Genomic DNA, 21,573 nt, shown 5'->3' with positions numbered 1-21,573 from the left:
TTTTTTTCTTTTATGTCATTATGTCCATGTCGTTATTTCGGGCTAACATAGTGCGCGCGCCCATGTCGTTATGTTGCTAGTGTGCACTAGGCATAAAAGATACACTCTTTTTGTATAAGAACGTTTAAGGTTCAGTAAAAGCTGGGCCGTTCAAAAAACATGATACCTGAATACGATACCTGATACATAAAGTATCAGAAGAGAATTACGCAAATGATCAATGACACTATTATTTTAAAGGACTTGACACAGTTTGATTCTGAATTTTAGAACGCACCACTCAAAACAATACTTGCTGTCTTGTGGCACTCGAAGTGTTCTTGGAATTTATTGAAATTTCGCTGGACTTTTTTATAAAAAAAAATGGTTACATCAGACAGAACGTGTTTTTTTATCTATTATCCACAACCAATTTTATTGTTTGTTTTCCTTTTTCACCCGTTGAAATCACATTCCTCCATCGGAAAGTCAGGGTATATGTGATACAAATTTACAATCATATAAAACCACTCCATTTTAACCTACACAGAAGAGAGCATCATAACGGGGTTATAAACGGGCTTAGGCTCGTTGCAGTTAGCGTCCCTTCTATCTCTGATTGAGTTCATTCGTGGGATGTCATAGTTAGGGTCGGAACCCCTGTACGAAGCCGCACGCCGGCTTGTCCTTCCACTGCCGTACGACCGCAAGCGCGGGGTGAAATACCCACACAAGAGCTTGGATATAATCCGCCTGAAAGTCCGTATCATTTCCTGATTCCGGAACGCGTATAGAAACGGGTTACAAGAGCTGTTACTATAATGCATCCACTTTGCGAACTTCAGGAGTCTGTCTGTAGAGGCGGAGATTACAAGACTTGATGGGAAGTACGTAGCGATTATAGATAGCACAAATAGAGGCATCCAAGCAATGACAAACAGAACGGTAATAACAGCAATGGTTACAGAAAGACGGACTTCCTTGCGGAAAGAATTCCGCTGAGACATACGATGGCGGAACCGAAAACTCTCTGTACTTGGTCTTGCGCGCGCAGCGATATAGATACACACATACGCGGTAACAATGATGACGAAGGGAATAAAGAAGCACGTGGTAGCCATTAGTAGCGTGTATACCTCTTGCCAGCTGTGATACTGAATGGGATGAAGTGCAGCGATCAGCGCGGAGAAGATCCAAGGAATGGAGATCAAAGTACGAAACGCGCATTGCGATAGCGTCCGGTGATGCAGAGGTCTAAGTATTGCATGGCATCTCTCAATACTCATGGAGGTTAACTGAAGTATAGACGCCGATCCGACGAAGATATCGAAAGTTATGTAAAAGTGATATGTCGCCTTGCTGTAAGGCGCTCCTGTGAACTCCATGGTGGAGATGTAGACCCATAAAGGTATAGATACCAGCCCCACAAGCATATCGCTCACGGCTAGGCCCAGGATCAGCTTGTTAGTGATTGACCGCAGACGTGCGTTCACAACGTACGCAGCGAATATCAAACCGTTCCCAACCAGATTCACGATAATCAACAGGCAAAAAAATAGAGTTACAGCCACGAACTCCTTCTGAGACGTAGACGGCTGGATTACAGTGTACTTCGAATTGTTATTATCATAACTTGTGTTGTGCAATTTATGGTTTGTCGGGTACAACATGGTGGCTTGCTGGGGTTAGAGACCTAACTCCGTGTGGCGTATCTTCACCACTGAGCTTGCGATTGCTTGGTATTCCACACAGATGTATTCTAGAGGCTATAAGAAACTAGGACGAGGTCTCGAGTATCTTACACCCACTTCAGACGAGGCCCTTTGCACTGTCAAATCCAGGAGACAAAAACTATAGAAGTTCTTCTCAAATGCTGCGAAAAATGCAAATTTGAGTATAAATGCAAACAAATTATGCCTTTTTCCTCTTCAGACCTCTGCTCTAGACGGTTATAAAAAATTCGCCGTTAATGTGTAACATTTATGACTCGTAGATAGCGCTTTATAATAAGATATCTTGATCTTTATCTTTATTATATGCATCAAGAAACAGCAGGTTGCAACCGCTCCTTTTTCTTCCTGTACTCCTGCCAAATGATCGCAATCCACTCTTAGCAAAGAGCTCTTAAAGGTTCCTCCTATTTGGTTCTTCAAGACTTCTCTTGTGTGAATCACTTTTGTAAGTCACAAAACGCCCCCCGAAAGTGCTTTTCCTCAGTGTCCTTTAAAATTGTACTGCGTAATTACCGTTTTTATAATACCTCTCTTTGACGGAAAGATTTTCTTCGATCTCAAAGGGCTTTGCTTTAAGCCAATGGTATCACGCCTCTTATTGGTGGAACAATCAAAGCCTAATCTGGATTTTTTAGTCTCCAGTTTTCTTTTATTTCTTTCTGAAGAATTCCATTAAAGTTGCTTTCGCCATTTTTTTTTTTCGTTTAATTACGAATAGATTTCACGGGCATTAATTCGAGTGTATCCCACCTTCCAGGATTACCAAGAACATTCGCTAAAATTCCTGTCAGGCTAACAAAATTCGTTTTTCTCGTCCAGTATTTCTATTTTCAAGATTAAACCAAGTTCAGTTCAGTTCCCTGTCTAAATGCTTGTGCTTTTTTCCGGTTTATTTTCCCTCTTTTTATCCCGGTTTATTAGGAAACAGCTTGTCACAGCTGAAGGTCTATTCCTCGCTAAAATCTTCGACTATTGGCTAATGCTTGGCAATCTTCTTGTGTGTGTTCGCTATACGTTTTGCCACAATTTGAACGATTTGTTGTATTGTTTTCAGGGAATAATGGCCTGAGGTGAAATCATCCCAATTTTATGCGAATAATCTCGCATATTATAGAGCAAGATAGTTCCTTCCTCCTTCCTTCTCTAGCTTGATTTCATTCTTTGAGAAGACCCTTTTTTCTCGTCGCGCCAAATGCTCCAAAACGCTTCAACTCCTATGGCGATAGACGCGTCTTCTTCAAATGTTTCTTTATATCAAATTTCATTGGGCTTTAGTTGACTCTATCATTCTGCAACGAAATGAAATTTTCAATTAACGTTAAATAATTGCAAATCAATTTCTTTGTAGTTGGCGGCTCCACAAGCTAAAGTGGATGAAATGTTGGTGTATTTACTCAAACAAGCGGATTCTATTTTGTGGGTGCGCACAATATCATGTCTGATCATTTTATTTGTTCGGCAAAAGACCGGATCTTTAAACATAAGCCGATAATCTTAAAAGAGCCTTGGGAACAATTATCCAAAATGCTTTTTCTTATTCTTTTTTGTTTAGTTTTTAAAGGTACGGGTTGCATTATTAAAGTCTCGCTAATTCTATCAAAACTTTCACTCGCAATCTTCTATATATGTTTGATAATCCTACTAACTACAAGAACAAGATATCGGAAATTGTCAACAACTGTACAACTGTCCCTAGTTCCTCTTGTGCGAGGTCCCCTTGGGCTAGATCTGGGCCCATTTGGCCTGTCTTTGGCCTTCTTAGCCTGGTTTGATCCTTTATGTTATGAAGAAATAACCTGGCTAAGAAGGCCAAAAACAGGCCAAGGCCATAAAGGGTCAACAGGGGACGCCACCCTTAATGCCATGGTGTAGCATTAAACAATAATAATAATTCACAAACAAGTACGAATCCGAAATAAAAAAATGATTTAGAAGAATCCTACATAAAACAAGAATTTCGGAGCGAGGTCCATTCTTATCAAGTCATCTGGTTGAAAGCATGGTAAAACGTTATTGCAAAAATTGCACCTACCCGAATTGCGGCGTGAAAGAGTTGGTTCTATCTCGCAGATGTACATCTTTTGGATGGTACCTAGCGAAGAAAGTATCTACAAGAAGCCAAACTTCAACCTAAGGTGAGATTTGTTGAAAATCGAGCTGACTCTACAAAAGATGTGACCTCCGAAGAGGACCGAACACAAGACCGTCGTGTGATTTGTCCCACTCTAATAGATTCTATAAAAAAGATCGAGAACCTAAGAAGAGATAAGGAAAAAAATGCAAAATGGGAACGAAAATACAAAAACAGAAAAATGTGAAAACCAGCCAGACTATTTTTAATTTGAATGTATTACAAAAATATTGTAATAACACTATAAGGTCGAACCAAACTCTCGTTCTTCAATGGACGCCATAGTGTTAAGGCCACGTTAGTATGGTATCTATTGGACGTTACTCAGATGGCGAATACAACGCAATTAACTCTAACGCCTCCACAGAAACAGTTGAAAAATAATTCGGATAGCGAAATTAACCAGCCCTAAAATACGTCAATTGAAAACTCCTTAGACGAAAATCTAGATAATACTGTCCCAAATGTGTAGGATCGTTTTCAAGCTGAATCAGTGGATCGCTTCCATGACCATTGGAAAGAGCTTGTAGCAAAGTATGAGCAACAAGGAAACACTATAGAGATGTCTGAAGCCAAAGCAACAAATGATCTTGTTCCGCACTACCGAACAGAGCTGCTTTTTGAGTATTTTAAGTAGCCTACGTGTAGCCGCTGGCTCGCGAAAATATAGGATATTTTGGCGAGTTAGCGGCTACACGTAACTCGCCAAAATAAACTATATAAAAATATATCCTAAATATCCTATATTTTCGCGAGCCAGCGGCTACACGTAGGCTATATTTGAAGTGGATACGTGCTTCACGGAAAGATCCAGTCTACAAGAAAATCATGGACACGCGAAATAACCTGATGGACAACGACGGGTTTGATTGGAGTGAAGCTACAGAGGGGGCTATAGATAAAAGGAAATTCCTGCTGTCAAAGATGTTCAAGGATCAGCCTATTTCGTCCCCACAATCAGATGTCCCAATTTGGAATAAACCATTTATAATTATAACCCAATTTGGAATAAACCATGTTTTTTTACCAAAACATGGCAGCCACCAAGAATATTAGGATGTTTTTGCGACATAGTGTTGTTTGTAAGGCACTTAAATACACGTCTCTCTTTTTATTGAGAATCGAATACATTTCAAACGTGACAACAATTTCTAAATTCCCTCCCAAAACCCTAATTCTCTAGACAGAACACCTCTCGCGATCTAAACACCCTCACGCAATCCTAGGCAAAGTCTCACATTTCAACATGCATTCTCTTTATGTGTTACAATCATTACAATGTATTACAATCCCCCCCTCCCCCCCCCCCCCCTGGTATGCTTCTTACCATGCAATTTAATCCTCTCTGGTATTCGTGACGTCATTACCGACGCCAGAGTTGGGTGGTACACTACTTATGTACTATTATACTATACGGACGCCACGTTATCACGGTCAGAAAATGTATATTATATTACGGTCTCACGCTATACGGAGAGAGTGTATGCCGGTAGCTTAATGTCGCAAATTATCATGAATCATTATTTTTAGATTATTATATGATTTATTTTATTTTTATATTATGCTATGAACTAGGTCACACGTTTCACGACTATCAAAGCCGCAAAAGCTCATTATCCAATATCGGCAAGGATGTAACGTTAAGTTAAACTTCTCCCGGCTAGTTTCAATTTAAAAGGATTGAAAGCAATAAATCCATTTTCATGCCAAAGAGTACATCAATACTTTCAATATCGTATTGTATTTCAGTCGGAAATTGGCCCTGTACAAGCTTCGTGTGGGCGGAAGCAAACTGACAACAGTGACCACGAATAGCGCTGTAAGGGACAATGGTGACAGTACGAGGGCGTGGTACCTGAGCCAGGCAATGCTCCAACAGAGAATCGATTAAAGTTAATGCTGCAATCGCACCAGCTTACCTCCGGAGAGCCGACGGAAACCTCAACGGGCAAGAGACAAAAGAATCTATATTAGAATCCGCGCTATTTAACAGGCCATTTAACAGTTACATCCTCAAAAATACTTCCAATAGACACACTAGACTCTATCAAAGGGTTGCTAATAAGGACTTGATCATAGCTTCATTATCATGACGCATTTCATCTCAATAATCATTCTTTCGATCAACGGAAGGTGTCGTAGTGATCGTTAATATAACCCAGTACCTAAGTTACAACCCCTAGGAAAAGTCTCGTCACCAAACGGAACGTAAGGCGTCGTAATGATCGTTGACACAAGCCCACAGTTTCAAAGACATAAACCCCAAGACAAGTCTCGTCACTCAACGGAATGGAAGGGGTCGTAATGTTAGTTGACACAAGCTTACAGTAGCAAAGACACAAACCCCAACACAAGTCTCGTCACTCAACGGAACGTAAGGCGTCGTAATGATCGTTGACACAAGCCCAAAGTAGCAAAGACACAAACCACAAGAAAGGTCTCGTCACTCAACGGAACGGAAGGGGCCGTAATGGTCTTCAACACAAACCCAAGGTAAAGACACAGACCCCTCCCGCATCAACAGAACAAAGTCTCGTCACCCATCACTCAAAACACACACGGGCTACATTTACACGGTACCAGACAAATTCTCGACAATTTTTTTTTCATTTTTTGTTATTTTTTTTTTTTCGAATGCTTGCGTTTACGCGTGACGGGATTTCGGTCGACAAAAAACAGTCGGTCAACCATACGAATTTTCGTCCGTTTGGCGGTCTTTTTTTTCCTTTTTTCGTTCGGTAAGCCTGGTCCCGTGTGAGCGGAATGCGTAACCGGAAGAACATTCATCCGGTACCATGTAAACAGGACTTAGTCTACACTACTTCCTTGACTGAGTAAAAGCATATTCGTAATGCAACAACATTTTTAAAGCTCGAGTCATAAATAAGTTTTAATTTGAAAAAAACTCATAAACTAGTTAAAGTTCAAGTTGATATTGGAGCTTTGATAAGATTCATCTACCATCGACTGTGTTGGCGTTTTATGGTCTCAAACAGAAAGATAAATTGCCGCGAGGTTTGAAGTGACTCCAGAGGGTATTATACAGCAGCTAAGCCAATCAGAATGCAGGATTTGTGATAGACCTCTTGTTGGCTCTCGGGAGATATTTCGCCACTTTCCACCTCAATGGAAATGGTATAATTGTAAATTTTAGCTATGAGCTATGATGTTCTTGAAATATCGTTAATATTTTCTTTACACAAAAAATTTATTAGGTAAAAATTAAAAAAATTGCATGTAAAATTAATATCGGTAAAAATTTGGAAAATAGCTTGAACATTTTTTGCTGAGCTCAAGCTGTGAGAATTTCAGAGAATTGGCAAAGAGGCAAAGTGTCAAATTGTAAAAGAATCCATAAAAGGGCATTACAGATTGAGGAGAGCTACCATCGGCTTATGCGTTCTCAGTAGCATAAAAAATAGTTAAACGGAATTTATACTATCCGCATGTTCTCCTGATAAAAACTTGGCTTATCAGCATTCGTACTGAAAATTGGGAAAATGAAAAATTGGAAAATTGAAAAACAACTAAGAATATTATTTAACAAGATTATCCGTCATATCAAAACAGGAGTCGGATATAGGCTTAGCATTGTAAAGTTAAGCTTGCTTTGTTAAAAAATACACTAATCAAGTCTAAGTCATAACAGAATAAAATACCCGATCCTCTGCAAGTAGAGGATCCTGCCATGATATAATAGCGTACCTACCGAGGGATCAACAAAATGCATAACAACGAAGCAACAGTCTAGCTGATAATTGACGCAGAATATAACAACGAGAATATATTAAGAATGCGTGCGCGTAGCAAAAAGTTCAAAACCTAGCTCAACAAAGGTTTCAATAAAAGAGAAACTCTTGTCTTTCTTCTCTTTTTATAAGGAAATGCAAATTCAGTATTTCTCAATTTCTTTACTTATGACCTCAATGTAACTTCGCATTTATTATGTACAATATTTTTGGGGATCTTGGCACGATACAATTTTCATTTTGACTTTGCTACTGATCATCGTAATTTAAGCATTCATCCTTCAAATGCTGAGCTCATATTTTGAGTGTTTCACTCTTTTTCCGTGTTTCTGAAGGACTGTGAAAATAGCGTAAAATAAAATACTATTCCCGAAAACCGTATTGTGTCGCCCTAGATACCTCGATCCAAGGCTTGACATACCTTCCAGACTTGAAAGTCTTTTCTTTTGCCGTTTTTTTACCAGAGTGATGTCTGCGTGTCAAGAAAAGCGTGCGAAGTATTTGCATAGAGTGGCAAATAAGGCAACGCTACCCGAAGTAGCTGCCTAAAATATTAATAGCCTATAAAAGCAACGAACAAGAAGTGTGCCATTAGATTGGAATAAACAATAACACTTAGAATGCATCTCAGACCCAAAATGCTGAACTCATAGTGATATCGAGACCTTATTGGTCGATATCACTTGTCATTTAAAGTCCATTTTTACTAGACTAAAAACCAGTGACGTAGATTTTCAAGCAACAAAAATATTGGAGCCATTACATTACAATAAACAAATATTACATTTGGAGTAATTAAGGTTACAAATAACGATCTTAGAAAGTCCCAGGTTTTTCTTAACAAAGTTTATATCTCACATAGTTCCCTGCCTGTCTAGATGGAAGTTATGGTTTTCGGCCTCGAGGCCCCTTGTGGCAAGTTCTTAACTCATTTGATGAAAAAAGAAACACTTTGCTGTTAGCGGCATATAAAATATGTGCTTCCTCTATCTGCAATCCTACTGCCAAACAAGAAAATTTGAGATCAAAGAATTTTGAAATTTTCGAAATTTGAATGTTCGGTACGTAAGCGCTTTTTGTAAAAAGTCCTATGTCAAAATAACGAGTTCATTTTGACAACTTATACAGCGCAAACCATAAAGGGTAATTTTTGACCAGGTAAAACATGTTTGTTTTTTTCAGATAGCTTTGTTTCAGATACCTTGAAAGTGTTCATATCAATTTTAATCCTGCTTGTATTTTTTTCGTTTACATATTTAACGATGTTGTAATACAAATATTGATTCTCACCAGAAAATTCTTTTTCTTATATAAAGAAAGCCGATAAACTTTCCTCAATTTAAATTGACTGATCCCCTTACAAATAAAACGCAATGTTATGGAAACAAACATTGCAAAAACGAAAAAGTACATTATTGTTTTGAAGACTTTTATGTTCTATAATAAAATATCATTTATTTTGGTTTTGAGGAAACACGTTGGCTGTCTATATGTCTAAGTTAATTATCTTTTATTACATGGACGTCAATTTACTTCTACTTACCACAAACTTGTGCACGCTTTCCTACAAAAAAACCTCTTTTAAATGAACACATTTTGTGATGTATCTATCAGACCAAAAAGGATAAGTTGTATGAAAGTAGGAATGACCTAGAATTTAAAAGATACAGAATGAAAACGGCTAAAAACAATATCAACAGTAAAATCGTTATATCAATAAAAAGTAATTTATGGCATTAATTCATGGCATTGATTGATTTCGTTCGTGCATTAAAAAAGGAAAATAAATTGAAGCCAATCCAAGTGATATATGATGCAGAAGACCCTGTCCCCAGGTATCCGTTTTCGTTTGAAAAAAGGTCCGCGTCCACACGAAGCATTATCGTTTTCAAATCGTTCCGTTTTCGGTCATCGTTTTCGCACTTCCGTGTGGACGATACCCGTATCTGTAACAAAAAGGTTGCGTTTTCAAACGAAAACGGATTCGTGAGGACGGGGTCTTATATCTAATACGCTAAGGAAAAAGTGTGTGCCATCTCTCACGGAGAAAAGGAGGAACTCAAGAAAAGGAAAACTCAAGAACCACACGAATGACAATTCCTAGCTAAAAGGGGGTACCGGAAAGGTTTCCACTTTCAAATGATCAGACAAAGAGAAGCTGCAATTCAACGATTTTTCTTGGCGAGAGAAAGCACTCGCAAACGCGTCATTTTGGAGGAGACCCAAAAACTCACGGCAAAAAGCACCATTAACATCCAGAACTTCGTGGTTTTCAAACAAATCACAGTTAATGTTCAGGCTAAAAAAAAATATGAAGCACAATGTTAACAGGATATCACTTTTTGAAGACTTTTGTTTGCGTCTTGCACGACACGAAGCGCACGCATTTTGTAAACAATCATTTTAAGAGGTTTTAAAACTGCCACAATAGTACCGATTAAATACTTAAATATTAGATTAAACTATAGAATAAGAACTGATTCGAAACTACTTTCAACTTCCATTTGTTGTTAGATTCAGTTCTGATATCCTGTCGGTCCATCTTTCCTTCGTTAATAAAACAAAAAGTATACATAAAAACACATACCTTCTTATCCTATTTCACAGAAAATAGTATGGAACTCACCATACCAAAAATACCACCAAAAATCAAGACCGGGCCGATGAAGCAAGGATTCGTGCTTTTGAATGCCCAACACAGGGCCCCCAATAAGGCAGAGAGTGGTGAAGGAAATATTTTGGGCGTAGTTTTTTCAGCGTAGCATATAGAATTTATGTGATCGATCAGGTTGTATGTAGACGTTCGCTGCATTTGATTTGTAATAAATATCAGTAGCAATCCTGTTATATTGGTTTATTTCCAATATGATAAAAGATCCAATGCTTCAAGTTTTGGCAAAGCATGGGGGATACACTTTTCAAATCGACATGATAATGATGTACTTGATTTTTTTTTTTTTCGGATCAGATAGTGGCTCAATGTCTTTTTTGAATTATAAACGTGAATGTTTCACGGTCACCCACTAGTGGTAACTAAATGTCGAAATATAGGATTTAGACATAAACTTATAGTATGGATAGTCATAGAATTTCTTGCACCTAACCCCAACAAAACATCCTATCTATTCTTATTTCCAAATTATCGGATTACTTTAAGCTAAGTACGATGACAGTTTTACATAAAAATAAGTATATTACCCCTCTACAACCTAAGAGAGGTTATAAGATACTTGTATTTGGACGACCGAATAAACTCACTTCTTTTCTTTTTTTAGACACCGAAGCTGTTCAGCCCCACCATGCAAGGAAACGACCTCTTTGTCTTTCTCTTTGATTTTACCTTTTTAAAGCGGTGTAATAGAACAACAATCAATCAATTCAAATTATATTCTACACCAAGAAAGCACTTTCAAATATTAAAAAAAAAGACCCCCTAGGTCGGATAAACACACCGATGAATTAAATACTGCTCTTTTCCTTGAATATAGCTCACCCTGACAATATAGGTCACACGCGTCTAATTCAATTTTGAAAACAATGTTTTTTTTGGGGGGGGACTGACATGTTTTCCTAAAGTAATATAGGAAAGAGACCTGTTTTACCAAATGATACTACATAGCTAGCTTGCTGCGTGAACTATCTAGGAAATTGTTCTGTTTAAATTTAGCCTATGAATTCGCTCATTTAAGATTATGCAATCATTAAAAGGCATTGCTTTTTTGATTTAAAAACTTTTGTAACTGTAAACGAAAAGCTAAAGACATTTTTGCCATATCATTTTTTGTGTCTCAGAGTATGAAATTTTGCTGTCTCTTAGGCTTTTTTAAAGGTCTGTTTTCCCCTAAGGTATCTCGCGCTTATTATGGATCAGAAAATAATAATTGACTAACAGAACATCATATGTATAAAAAATGTTAAAAAACGGTTAAAAAATTACCCCCTTTTGCCTTACCTATTTTGCTATCCCCTGTGAGGTTGAATCTATTTTTCCTTAAAAGCATATGTGACTTTCTCAGGGGTAGTGGTTAAAGGCACTTATCCCGTTATGTTTTATATTGTGAGGTATATCATGCATAATTGAATAGAAACGCTCACGCATACATAATTATATTTTTTAATTTTGTTACCTGGTTTAAAAGCCAACAAAAACTGTAAGGCAAAACGCACGCGAAAAACATTAAACCTGAATTTTTACCTTGTTTAATAATCGCTTAAGGGATTTCCATTTTGGCTGATTTGATCGTGAAGCTGTCTAATAGTAAATGTTTTGCATATATAAGCTTTAATGAAATAATGTAGGGTGGTTTAAACGAAAAACGTATTACATGCTGGTCTTATTTCGATTTATGATTTTCCCGCAGATATGTTTTCTACTTCTTCTAGCTACAAACATATTTGCTTGAAGTATGGATAATTTTTTTCGATAAATTATTTCTCTACTAAAGGTGTTTTTAATAGCTAGAGGCCACTGACGAGAAAGGAGCAGCAATTAGAAAAGACACAACAGGGAAGTTTAAAACACATGACATGCTTTGTGGGTTGCGTGTCATAAGTGGCCTGGGGCGAGAAGCTGTGGGTGAAGAGCCGGCCATGTGATATCTGATGACGGGGTGATAAACAGAAATTATTTTTCATATTCTATTATTTTTTTTTTTTATTTATTTATTTTTTTTTGCAGCCAGTTGGCTTGCTTCATTTTATTCCTTGGAATCTTTTTAGCCAACAATGGATTGCTTGTAAAATGTTTGCATGCAGGATTCTCGCGTTCTCAGGATTGGCCGAGGGGGATGTGCAGTCATTGGTATCATATGGAAAAACATAGTATTTGAAGACCCCTAAATAAGAATTGACCCACTTTTTGGCCGCCAAGGTCGAGGGGGGGGCACCCTGTGTACGCGCCTGGTTTGGTATTTTCGTTGATGACGATTACGTAACAATCTCCGATGATTTTTAACGGAAAACAAAATTCAAAATTGTAAACAGGTAAAAGCAGTGTGTCTTTTGGGAGTTGCTTGGATGTGTCTGATGATTCTAATAGATTCTTTTGTCTCTTGTCGGTTGAGGTTTCCGTCGGCCCTCCGGAAGTAAACTGGTGACAATGAGTCTTAAAATCAAAAGGTATCTTACAAAGAGAATTGGAGGTTGGTTAGACTTCATTTCGAAGTTACAAAACTTTTGGTCTAAAACACCCTACGCGCATCTTTAAACTTTTGCAGCTAAAGGCGTAATGACCCTACGCGCATCTTTAAACTTTTACAGCTAAAGGCGTAATGACCCTACGCGCATCTTTAAACTTTTGCAGCTAAGGGACCAGTCATTATTTATCTATGGGGGGGGCTGGGTAATTTTCCAGTCAAAGGTGAAACTTTTGTCAAAGCCCCCCCCTTAATTGAAGAAAATTGCAGATAGCCCCCCCTCCGTATTATAATTTTAAAAGATGACCCCCCCCAAGTAACCTATAAGTCATTATCTTCCGTAAGCTTAAAGAAAAAGTCAAGTCTTGCAAAGAGAAGAAGAAAAGAAAATGCTTGCAAAGCCAAAAAAAGAAAAAGGAAAAGAGAAGACACTGCAATGCATAAACTGATTGTCAAGCTTACAGATGAGTTTACCTATACTCTCTGCTTCCCTGATGGATATAATGTAGCCTTACAAAGTCAACATGCTGTGTGCGAGGATGAGATTAACACTGAGGCCTTAGGACTGTTGAAGAGTTGTGACATCATGAAGTTAGACCTTCTATTCAATCAGGGCTTTTTTGCGCTCGATGCACTTGCAATAATAGGGCAGACCATTGCCGCACTTTAATAAGATGATGTTCACTCTTTTTGTTGAAAATGTTGTTGTTTTACAGAAAATTATTGATAAATGTCATGATATTCAAATGGTATTTTCATAAATTGTCAATTCTTTATCCTACATAACATCTCATCTAAGTGGTTTTCAATATAACAACTCTTTGAAAAATCATGCTGATTAACAAGATGGCCCCCCCTGTTTATTGTACCTAAAATACAATGACCCCCCCTCTTTGCTAATTTAAAATGGCCTTGACCCCCCCTTTTTTTCTCCCAGCCCCCCCTATAGATAAATAATGACTGGTCCCTAAAGGCGTAATGACCTTCCCTAAATAGAGAGACGTTCGAGGCTCTGGAACCAGGCTACTTTTCGGAGCCAGTGCATCTGACTAGGTCCTTGTCGTCATAAATCCAGTCTTCATTTGGGGGGATTATCGAATGTTTTGAGAACTTGCGAATTGCAACGTGTTTTCAGTACTTGATTCTATTCAACCAGTAACAATATCATATCGCTAGAATTCTAATCATAATACCGGCAAATATGGAAAATTTGAGAAAAAATGGAAACATGTTTTCTTGTATTTGCGGCTGGAAAAGCTACAGTATTTTTTTCTTATTAAATTTTCGCATTACGTGCTTACTCCTATTCAAAAGTATTTTTCACATCTCATCTTGTTATGTCTGCAGATTACTATCCGAATTGGGTCTAAACTTTAATCCTGAACTTCTGAAAAGTTTTAAAATGTAGGCCTCAAATTGTATAAATATATAACTATTCTAAACTTCAATTCGGAGAAAAAAATTTAACTAGTGATTTGAAGAATTAAAGATCTTATTTTTTTTATAAAGCCAAATGTTATGTTATTCTCAATTATTTTTGTTTTTCAAAAATTGTGAGAAAAGAGACATAATCTAATCAATAAAAAATAGTATCAAATTTAAGCCATGGCACAACCTGCAACTGAAAAGTTTAGGACTTCTAAGATCTCTAAAATTTTAGAAAACACTAACCTTTCATTAGGTGTCCAATATTTGTTCTAGAATGATACTCCAAAAGACAATGTATTCATGCAAAGTGCAAATGGTAGTATTCTCTCAGCTTGATCCTCAAGACGATGCAATAGTTTTCTTACTATTTTGGATATTAAAATGGAAAACTACACAAGGAACAACTGAGGGGGATATTTTATTGGATGATAGCAAGGCATGGCACTGAGGGTAACACCTGAGTCAATAATATACCTGTAGCACTAGAGTTTTCTTTTGATAACAAATACGCTGTTTTTCATTAAAAACTTCTTTTTTGATCAAGTGGGCACCTTTCCAATCAAAATTACGCGAGTCTTCCCTCTGGCTGAATGTTTGTTTTTGTAGTCAATTATTTAGCACAATAATTTAAGCCTTTTTTGGATTCTTTGTACTTGTTTTCGTATAAAAAATATTGAGAAAGACTACCAATGTAATTAGCGCCCCCTTTAAAGGGCCGTTGGATTAAAAAGTTAAGGCGATGGAAATGGCTCGGAATCGTGTAATTGGCCGAACTTGTATTGCACTTGAAGCTGCATGAACTCGTCCTAAATTCCTACTTTTCAGCCACTTTTACTCGCATTACTCGACTCAAAACTCTTTTTGTTTTCTGTAACCATATTTTACCCTGCTAGTGATCTCCTCGATAGCTATTTTAATCGACAATAATTTCTGGTTTGCAATCTTTTAAGATTAAAATGAAACTATGTACACTCATATTTTCAATAGGCCCCGTCATCTCGACCATCGTTTCCACTCGAGTTCTTATTCGATTGAAAAATATATTAATACAAGATGCGAAGAGATTTTTTTACAAGATGCAAAGAAAACCATCGGATCAAACTACTTGCATTTGCTCGGTTAGGACAGCAGTTCTGTTACCCTCAATATCGATAAAACAAAATAATTATTTCAAAGGAATATTTAATACCATTACACTTCTAAAGGGAAGGGGGATTTATTATTTGGTTAGTTTTAAGTTTACAAAAATGGCCATATGCAGAATTGCTATTATGCACAGTTCAATACTATATCTTTAAAAGTGTTCAATATCTAATGACCCGAGTAACAAAGTCGGAGAATGTGTTCACTGTTTTCTCCACTTGGTATAAAAGTGACGAGTTTTACTTATTAGTTTCTACGGGAGTCGATAAGCAGCTAAAAATAATTCACACCGGAAGAAATAAAACATGCACAGTGGTAGCTAGGCAAGTAGAGAACATTGAAGTATAGAATGCACCGTCGTACCGTAGGGGAGGGGGGAAGGGATTAAAAACGTTATATCTTTTACTTCACCAACCTTGTCAAAATGTCCAAATGGCTTGATTTATCTGTGAAAAATTATGATTTTAGTTCTGTAAAGCACAATTACGTGATTTTACTTGCTTTGTTTTGGCTTGACACCTGCTGCGGTTAACACGATTTTGTTGTGTGCTTTTAAAACAAACATTTTTGTTTAAATGACACAATTGATAATCAGTTCTATTAGAAAATTACGGCGGTCAGGGCTTATGGAACACTGAATATTACCAGAGATTTAGTGTTCTAATCAATTTAGTGCCCCGACGGAAAAAAATATTTTCAGGGTATCCCCTGTAGAGACCCAACCGTAATAAATACCCAAATGTAATAAATACCCAAATGTAATAAATACCCAAATGTAATAAATACCCAAATGTAATAAATACCCAAATGTAATAAATACCCAAATGTAATAAATACCCAAATGTAATAAATACCCAAATGTAATAAATACCCAAATGTAATAAATACCCAAATGTAATAAATACCCAAATGTAATAAATACCCAAATGTAATAAATACCCAAATGTAATAAATACCCAAATGTAATAAATACCCAAATGTAATAAATACCCAAATGTAATAAATACCCAAATGTAATAAATACCCAAATGTAATAAATACCCAAATGTAATAAATACCCAAATGTAATAAATACCCAAATGTAATAAATACCCAAATGTAATAAATACCCAAATGTAATAAATACCCAAATGTAATAAATACCCAAATGTAATAAATACCCAAATGTAATAAATACCCAAATGTAATAAATACCCAAATGTAATAAATACCCAAATGTAATAAATACCCAAATGTAATAAATACCCAAATGTAATAAATACCCAAATGTAATAAATACCCAAATGTAATAAATACCCAAATGTAATAAATACCCAAATGTAATAAAGACCCAAATGTAATAAATACCCACAAAATGTAATAAGAAGTTGCCCACAAATGTAATAAATAGACAATGTCATGCAGAGATTTATGCACAGCCTAAAAGCAAAGCGCGCTTCATGAAGTCGCTGACTTCATAACAGTGATCATTGTTTTGACAAGTTTTGTTAAGATATATTGATTAATGGTTGATAGATATTGATTGACTTAATCATTTAGCACATGAGAACAACAAAGATACTGCATGAACACGAGAGCAAACCGGAGCAAACAGATAAAACAAGTAAAAGGCTAACCTGGAAATACTAAAGAGCTATACCGGCTACATAAGTAAGTGAAATCATTGATGTACTTTAGATAATTTATGTTATGATAGTAGCAAATGTGAAACGTAATTAACAATTATAATGCATTTCAGATCGAATAACATCAAAACCTCATCAAACTATATGATTCGTGGCCGAGTATTTCTTCTATGGATCTAAGAGGAACAACCTTTACGATTTACGAACACGCCCCTTACAGACAAGTTGTCTACTGATTTTCTGTTGAGTGAAATCCGTTTTGGCTTGGAATCCTAGCGGAAATATGTTGACTTGCACTATTGAAAGGATGTAGCAAAAGCTCGTTCGCTAAGTTTATGACTTATGTTATTATATTATGTTATTATGGCAGATAAGTGTGGAAATCAAAGCAGAATTAAGACTTTCATGTATGATTTCTGCTCTTATCAAATGTCTTAAGAATTGGTATAGTGGTTCGGCAATTTGTCTCACTTTAACAGTCATCCAAAATTCGCTCATGGCTGGTGAACCTCTTTAACTGTATTCAAGAAAAGCCGGACCACACAAGAAAACCGAGGAGCTTGTATTTAATTAAAAATATCCGTGTTATTTCATTTGTGATCAACTTTTTATTACATTTGTGGGTTTATTACATTTGGGGCATTTATATCATTTGTTGGCTCTGCATCCCCACCTACAATATTTTTTTAATCCAGGAAGTAATTGACCCCTCCCCTCATAAGAAAATATTTAAATAAAGACCACGTGTTCCACTTGCTTGACGGTTATTCTCTAATTCTAGAAAACAAAATTACCATGCATCATTCAGACTCGAGTAATTGAATGAAGCTGTTTCTATCGTAGAATAGATTGAATTTCGCAGTGATTGAGGTATACCTTGGTGCTGAAATATATCTCATTTGCGGTAGTAAACAACCCAATTTCCTTCACAAACTGGAAGCAGAATCTTTAAGAAAAAGGTGTAGCTACACTTCTCTTTAAAGTTAAAATGTCTCTTTGATCGTTGTCGGCTTATTTTATCATTATTATTTTTATTGTCTCAAAAATAACTCGTGTTCAATAGAGCAGTATATTGTTTTGTAAATAATATACTGTTTTAATTAACTAACGTAAGATATAAGTGTTCACAGACAAATGCTCACTCTATAAGTGTTAGAAAAACATTTTAAAAGATAAGAAACTAACACGAGACAAGCTTAAAAGGTTTCTCATTCTAATGTGACGTTTGTAAAGCAAAATTGCTCATGTCTGGTAAAACAAAACTTTAATTAAGCTATGACAAGTTGAGGAGTGCCAACACACGAAACACACCACCCCTAACCAATTGTCTAAACCTAGAACCATATCATAATTATTGAGCTAATGTAATCCTTTCAGTAAAGTTAATGCAGCAAATAATTATTCCAGTTAGGCATGGAGGCATTTGGCTTTCCAACCGACATAACTTGGCGTTGAAGCGAAGTTCTCGAATTCAAGTGGATGATTAAATTAAATGTGCTTACGAACGGTTCACATTATATCTTTATTGAGGTTAATTATAAAGTATTTAGTCTTCGCAGTTTGACAAATTTAATATAATTGAGCTGTGTTTAAACCTATACATTCTACTTGATATATTTGCAATTATTTCTTGCAAAGGATAGATGGTTGAGGGGCAAATTGGTATGGATTCATATAGACGAAAGAAGGAATCAGGATTAATCAACCTTATTCTCATACCTCTGTATACATTTCCGCAACTTCCCTTGTCTTGATTTAGTCTGTAGGCATCCTCTCCTTTTCTGGTCAAGTGCAAAATTCTCGCTATCACTTATGGTAGCTCTCAATTGAAACGAGAAGCCCTTTGCTGGAACCAAACGATTCCTTAAAAGTCGCTTTCAAAGTAATGATAAACATTGACCTCCCCCAGGGCGAAACCTCATTATACACAGACACTGTGAAGTAAACAACGTTCTCCAAACCAGTCAACAACACTGGGGCCAGAAAAAAACAATGAACCGTGGCCCCATATTATGCCCTTTCTAGTTTAGGGAGGATTCTGGTTATTTAAATGTCGAAGTTGAAAGCTAGAATTTCGTTGAGGTCATTGGGACTAGTGATTAAAAAAAAAAACCCAGACTAATAGATATCGATGATCGATTTTAGATGGCATTCAAACCATCTCATGTGTAACACGTGAGTCACTACGGGGGAGGAGAGAGAAAGGAATGATAAATGAGAGTTCTTGTCAACAGTTGTAAGCAACAACTCTCTTGCTTATCTTGTTTGGCACGGAAGTTTAAAGGGTTTTCCGTGGGCCAAGCTTTACTTGATAACCCGCCATTCGTGGAAAGACGGAAGCTAGCTAGACGGAAGCTAAGCTAGCTAGCGCAGATGAAGACATTGCCCCTTTAACCCGTATGCCACAATGAGGAAAGTGCAGGCTCATTCAACTGGCGAGTGGCCATGAAAATAACAAATAGCATGTTAAATCCAGGAAGGATTATCAAGTAGACCGTGGCCCACTGAAAAGTTTTGACATCGCCTCTTAAAGTCACTGAAAATGGCGCTTTAAAAGGGGCATTTATATCGTTTTATAAGATTAGCCACAAGGTACTTGGAAATGAGAGAAAATATTCACTTCAAGCAAATAATGATACAAATAAATAGTAGATTACTTACGAGGACTGTACACCACAGCAGTTGGGGTATTTTCTGAACCTAAAGCTACGTATACACACCCAATTTGTTTGACTATAAGACCATAACTGGATCGTATACACAATTTTTACGTAGACCTTTACATTCATACTCCCTCTCTATTATTTACACTTCAATAAAGCCCCCTTCGATCCATTCTTCGTATTACGTACGTGACGGAAGATAGTTAAACCTAGACGTGACAGTAAATCAGACAAAGACTGTAATAAACTCGTAAAATGATGTGTTCCTGTTATCTTTCTCCTGTATAAAGCTAGTCGGACCATAAGGAATTCCTTGATAATCCCTTTAGACAATTGCTCATGTGTGATTGTCAAGGCTAAGTGAAAGCCAAGATGAAGAACCCGACACAGATGTAGGATCGGGTACCATTCAAGAGCGACCAAAGCTGCGCGCGAGTGCCATATTCAGTAATGTTCTGAGGACAATGGCTTAGCGGGGTAGAAGCAGCTTTTTGTTATTACGAGTGTTAATAATCTAATACAGGAAAGAGTAGTTATTTGTCCAAACCGAAAATTTTAATGTTTTTATGCCACCCGGGTGTCTTGTTTATCTGATTTTGGACATTATGCGTGGCACAAAAAAGCAGTTTATTAGAGGTTGAATTCTACTAGGTATCCTAAGTAATCAGGTATTGCAAAGAGGAAATTCAGCTCTCTTGTAAGATCAGATAAGGGGTTAGCAAGGCTTTTCGAGATTGGGCTTCGGGAAGGAGACAAAGCATAATTCGTCAATTTCTATGAAATTGAGCCAACAGCAATATTTTTTATATTTACAGAACTTTAAACCATCGTATATGAGGAGTTCAAAATAAAATATAAAGGCACATAGCTAGGGGGGGGGTTGATGTCCCCCCTTGACCACCTGAAAATAGGGGGGACTGGGCAGGGGCGTACGCAGCCTATAGGCCTGCAGTCACTGGACTGCAAAAAAATTTAGCGATCTTATTTGCATAATGCGGGGACAAAATCAAATGTTTACTCGTTCATTCTATGTACGTAGTTTTATATATATGATGAGGATAAAAACTATAATTTTCTTAATCATGTTAGTCTACAGATGATTTCCAAACATATTGTTATGTCGTTCAGTGCCCCGCGACGACTGAAGTACTTTTTCAGATCGAGGATGACAGAGGATCGTGTAATATTCTTAAAAGTCTGACGCATTGACGCCAATTTCAAACCCAAAAGCGGGAGCTATGAAATCTTCACTGAGTTGCGGGATGAGGGACCACGCCCTCATTCAGCTTCTGAATGCTTGACTGCAACTTGTTAAAATCCTGCGTACGTCCCTGAGGGACCACGCCCTCCTTCAGCTTCTGAATGCTTGACTGCAACTTGTTAAAATCCTGCGTACGCCCCTGAGGGACCACGCCCTCATTCAGCTTCTGAATGCTTGACTGCAACTTGTTAAAATCCTGCGTACGTCCCTGAGGGACCACGCCCTCCTTCAGCTTCTGAATGCTTTGACTACAACTTGTTAAAATCCTGCGTACGCCCCTGAGGGACCACGCCCTCATTCAGCTTCTGAATGCTTTTACTGCAACTTGTTAAAATCCTGCGTACGCCCCTGAGGGACCACGCCCTCATTCAGCTTCTGAATGCTTTGACTACAACTTGTTAAAATCCTGCGTACGCCCCTGAGGGACCACGCCCTCCTTCAGCTTCTGAATGCTTTGACTACAACTTGTTAAAATCCTGCGTACGCCCCTGAGGGACCACGCCCTCCTTCAGCTTCTGAATGCTTTGACTGCAACTTGTTAAAATCCTGCGTACGCCCCTGAGGGACCACGCCCTCATTCAGCTTCTGAATGCTTTGGCTGCAACTTGTTAAAATCCTGCGTACGCCCCTGAGGGGCCACGCCCTCATTCAGCTTCTGAATGCTTTGACTGCAACTTGTTAAAATCCTGCGTACGCCCCTGCCGCGGCCAGCCCGGCTCACCCCTA

At 37.5% G+C, this 21,573-nt stretch overlaps 1 protein-coding gene and 1 long non-coding RNA gene across 6 annotated transcripts; one reads left to right on the top strand and one right to left on the bottom strand.

Moving 5' to 3' along the window:
* Positions 1-296: 296 nt before the first annotated feature.
* LOC125568323 (octopamine receptor Oamb-like) lies at positions 297-19,050 on the bottom strand. 5 transcript variants are annotated; one of them, XM_048730312.1, is made up of 3 exons: positions 18,643-19,050; positions 15,714-15,744; positions 297-3,001 (listed from the first exon to the last, which is right to left on the bottom strand). In XM_048730312.1, the coding sequence occupies exon 3, from the start codon at positions 1,647-1,649 to the stop codon at positions 522-524; it is 1,128 nt and encodes a 375-aa protein (XP_048586269.1). In that variant the 5' UTR covers positions 1,650-3,001; positions 15,714-15,744; positions 18,643-19,050; the 3' UTR covers positions 297-521. The 5 variants fall into 5 exon arrangements, with proteins under 5 accessions (XP_048586269.1, XP_048586271.1, XP_048586272.1 ...); XM_048730314.1 differs by lacking the exon at positions 15,714-15,744; XM_048730315.1 differs by lacking the exons at positions 15,714-15,744; positions 18,643-19,050 and adding an exon at positions 11,545-12,876.
* On the top strand, positions 16,727-17,514 carry LOC116618021. The gene is made up of 2 exons (XR_004295991.2): positions 16,727-16,948; positions 17,037-17,514. It is a non-coding gene; the product is annotated as an uncharacterized LOC116618021 (long non-coding RNA).
* Positions 19,051-21,573: the final 2,523 nt, after the last annotated feature.

Source organism: Nematostella vectensis, chromosome 7 (assembly GCF_932526225.1).
Source record: "Nematostella vectensis chromosome 7, jaNemVect1.1, whole genome shotgun sequence".
NCBI lineage: Eukaryota > Metazoa > Cnidaria > Anthozoa > Actiniaria > Edwardsiidae > Nematostella > Nematostella vectensis.
This window is presented reverse-complemented; position numbering and strand designations above follow the sequence as displayed.

Excerpts from the sequence above, each read along its gene's own strand:
- LOC125568323 (XM_048730312.1), bottom strand. The coding sequence starts at position 1,649 with ATGTTGTACCCGACAAACCATAAATTGCACAACACAAGTTATGATAAT.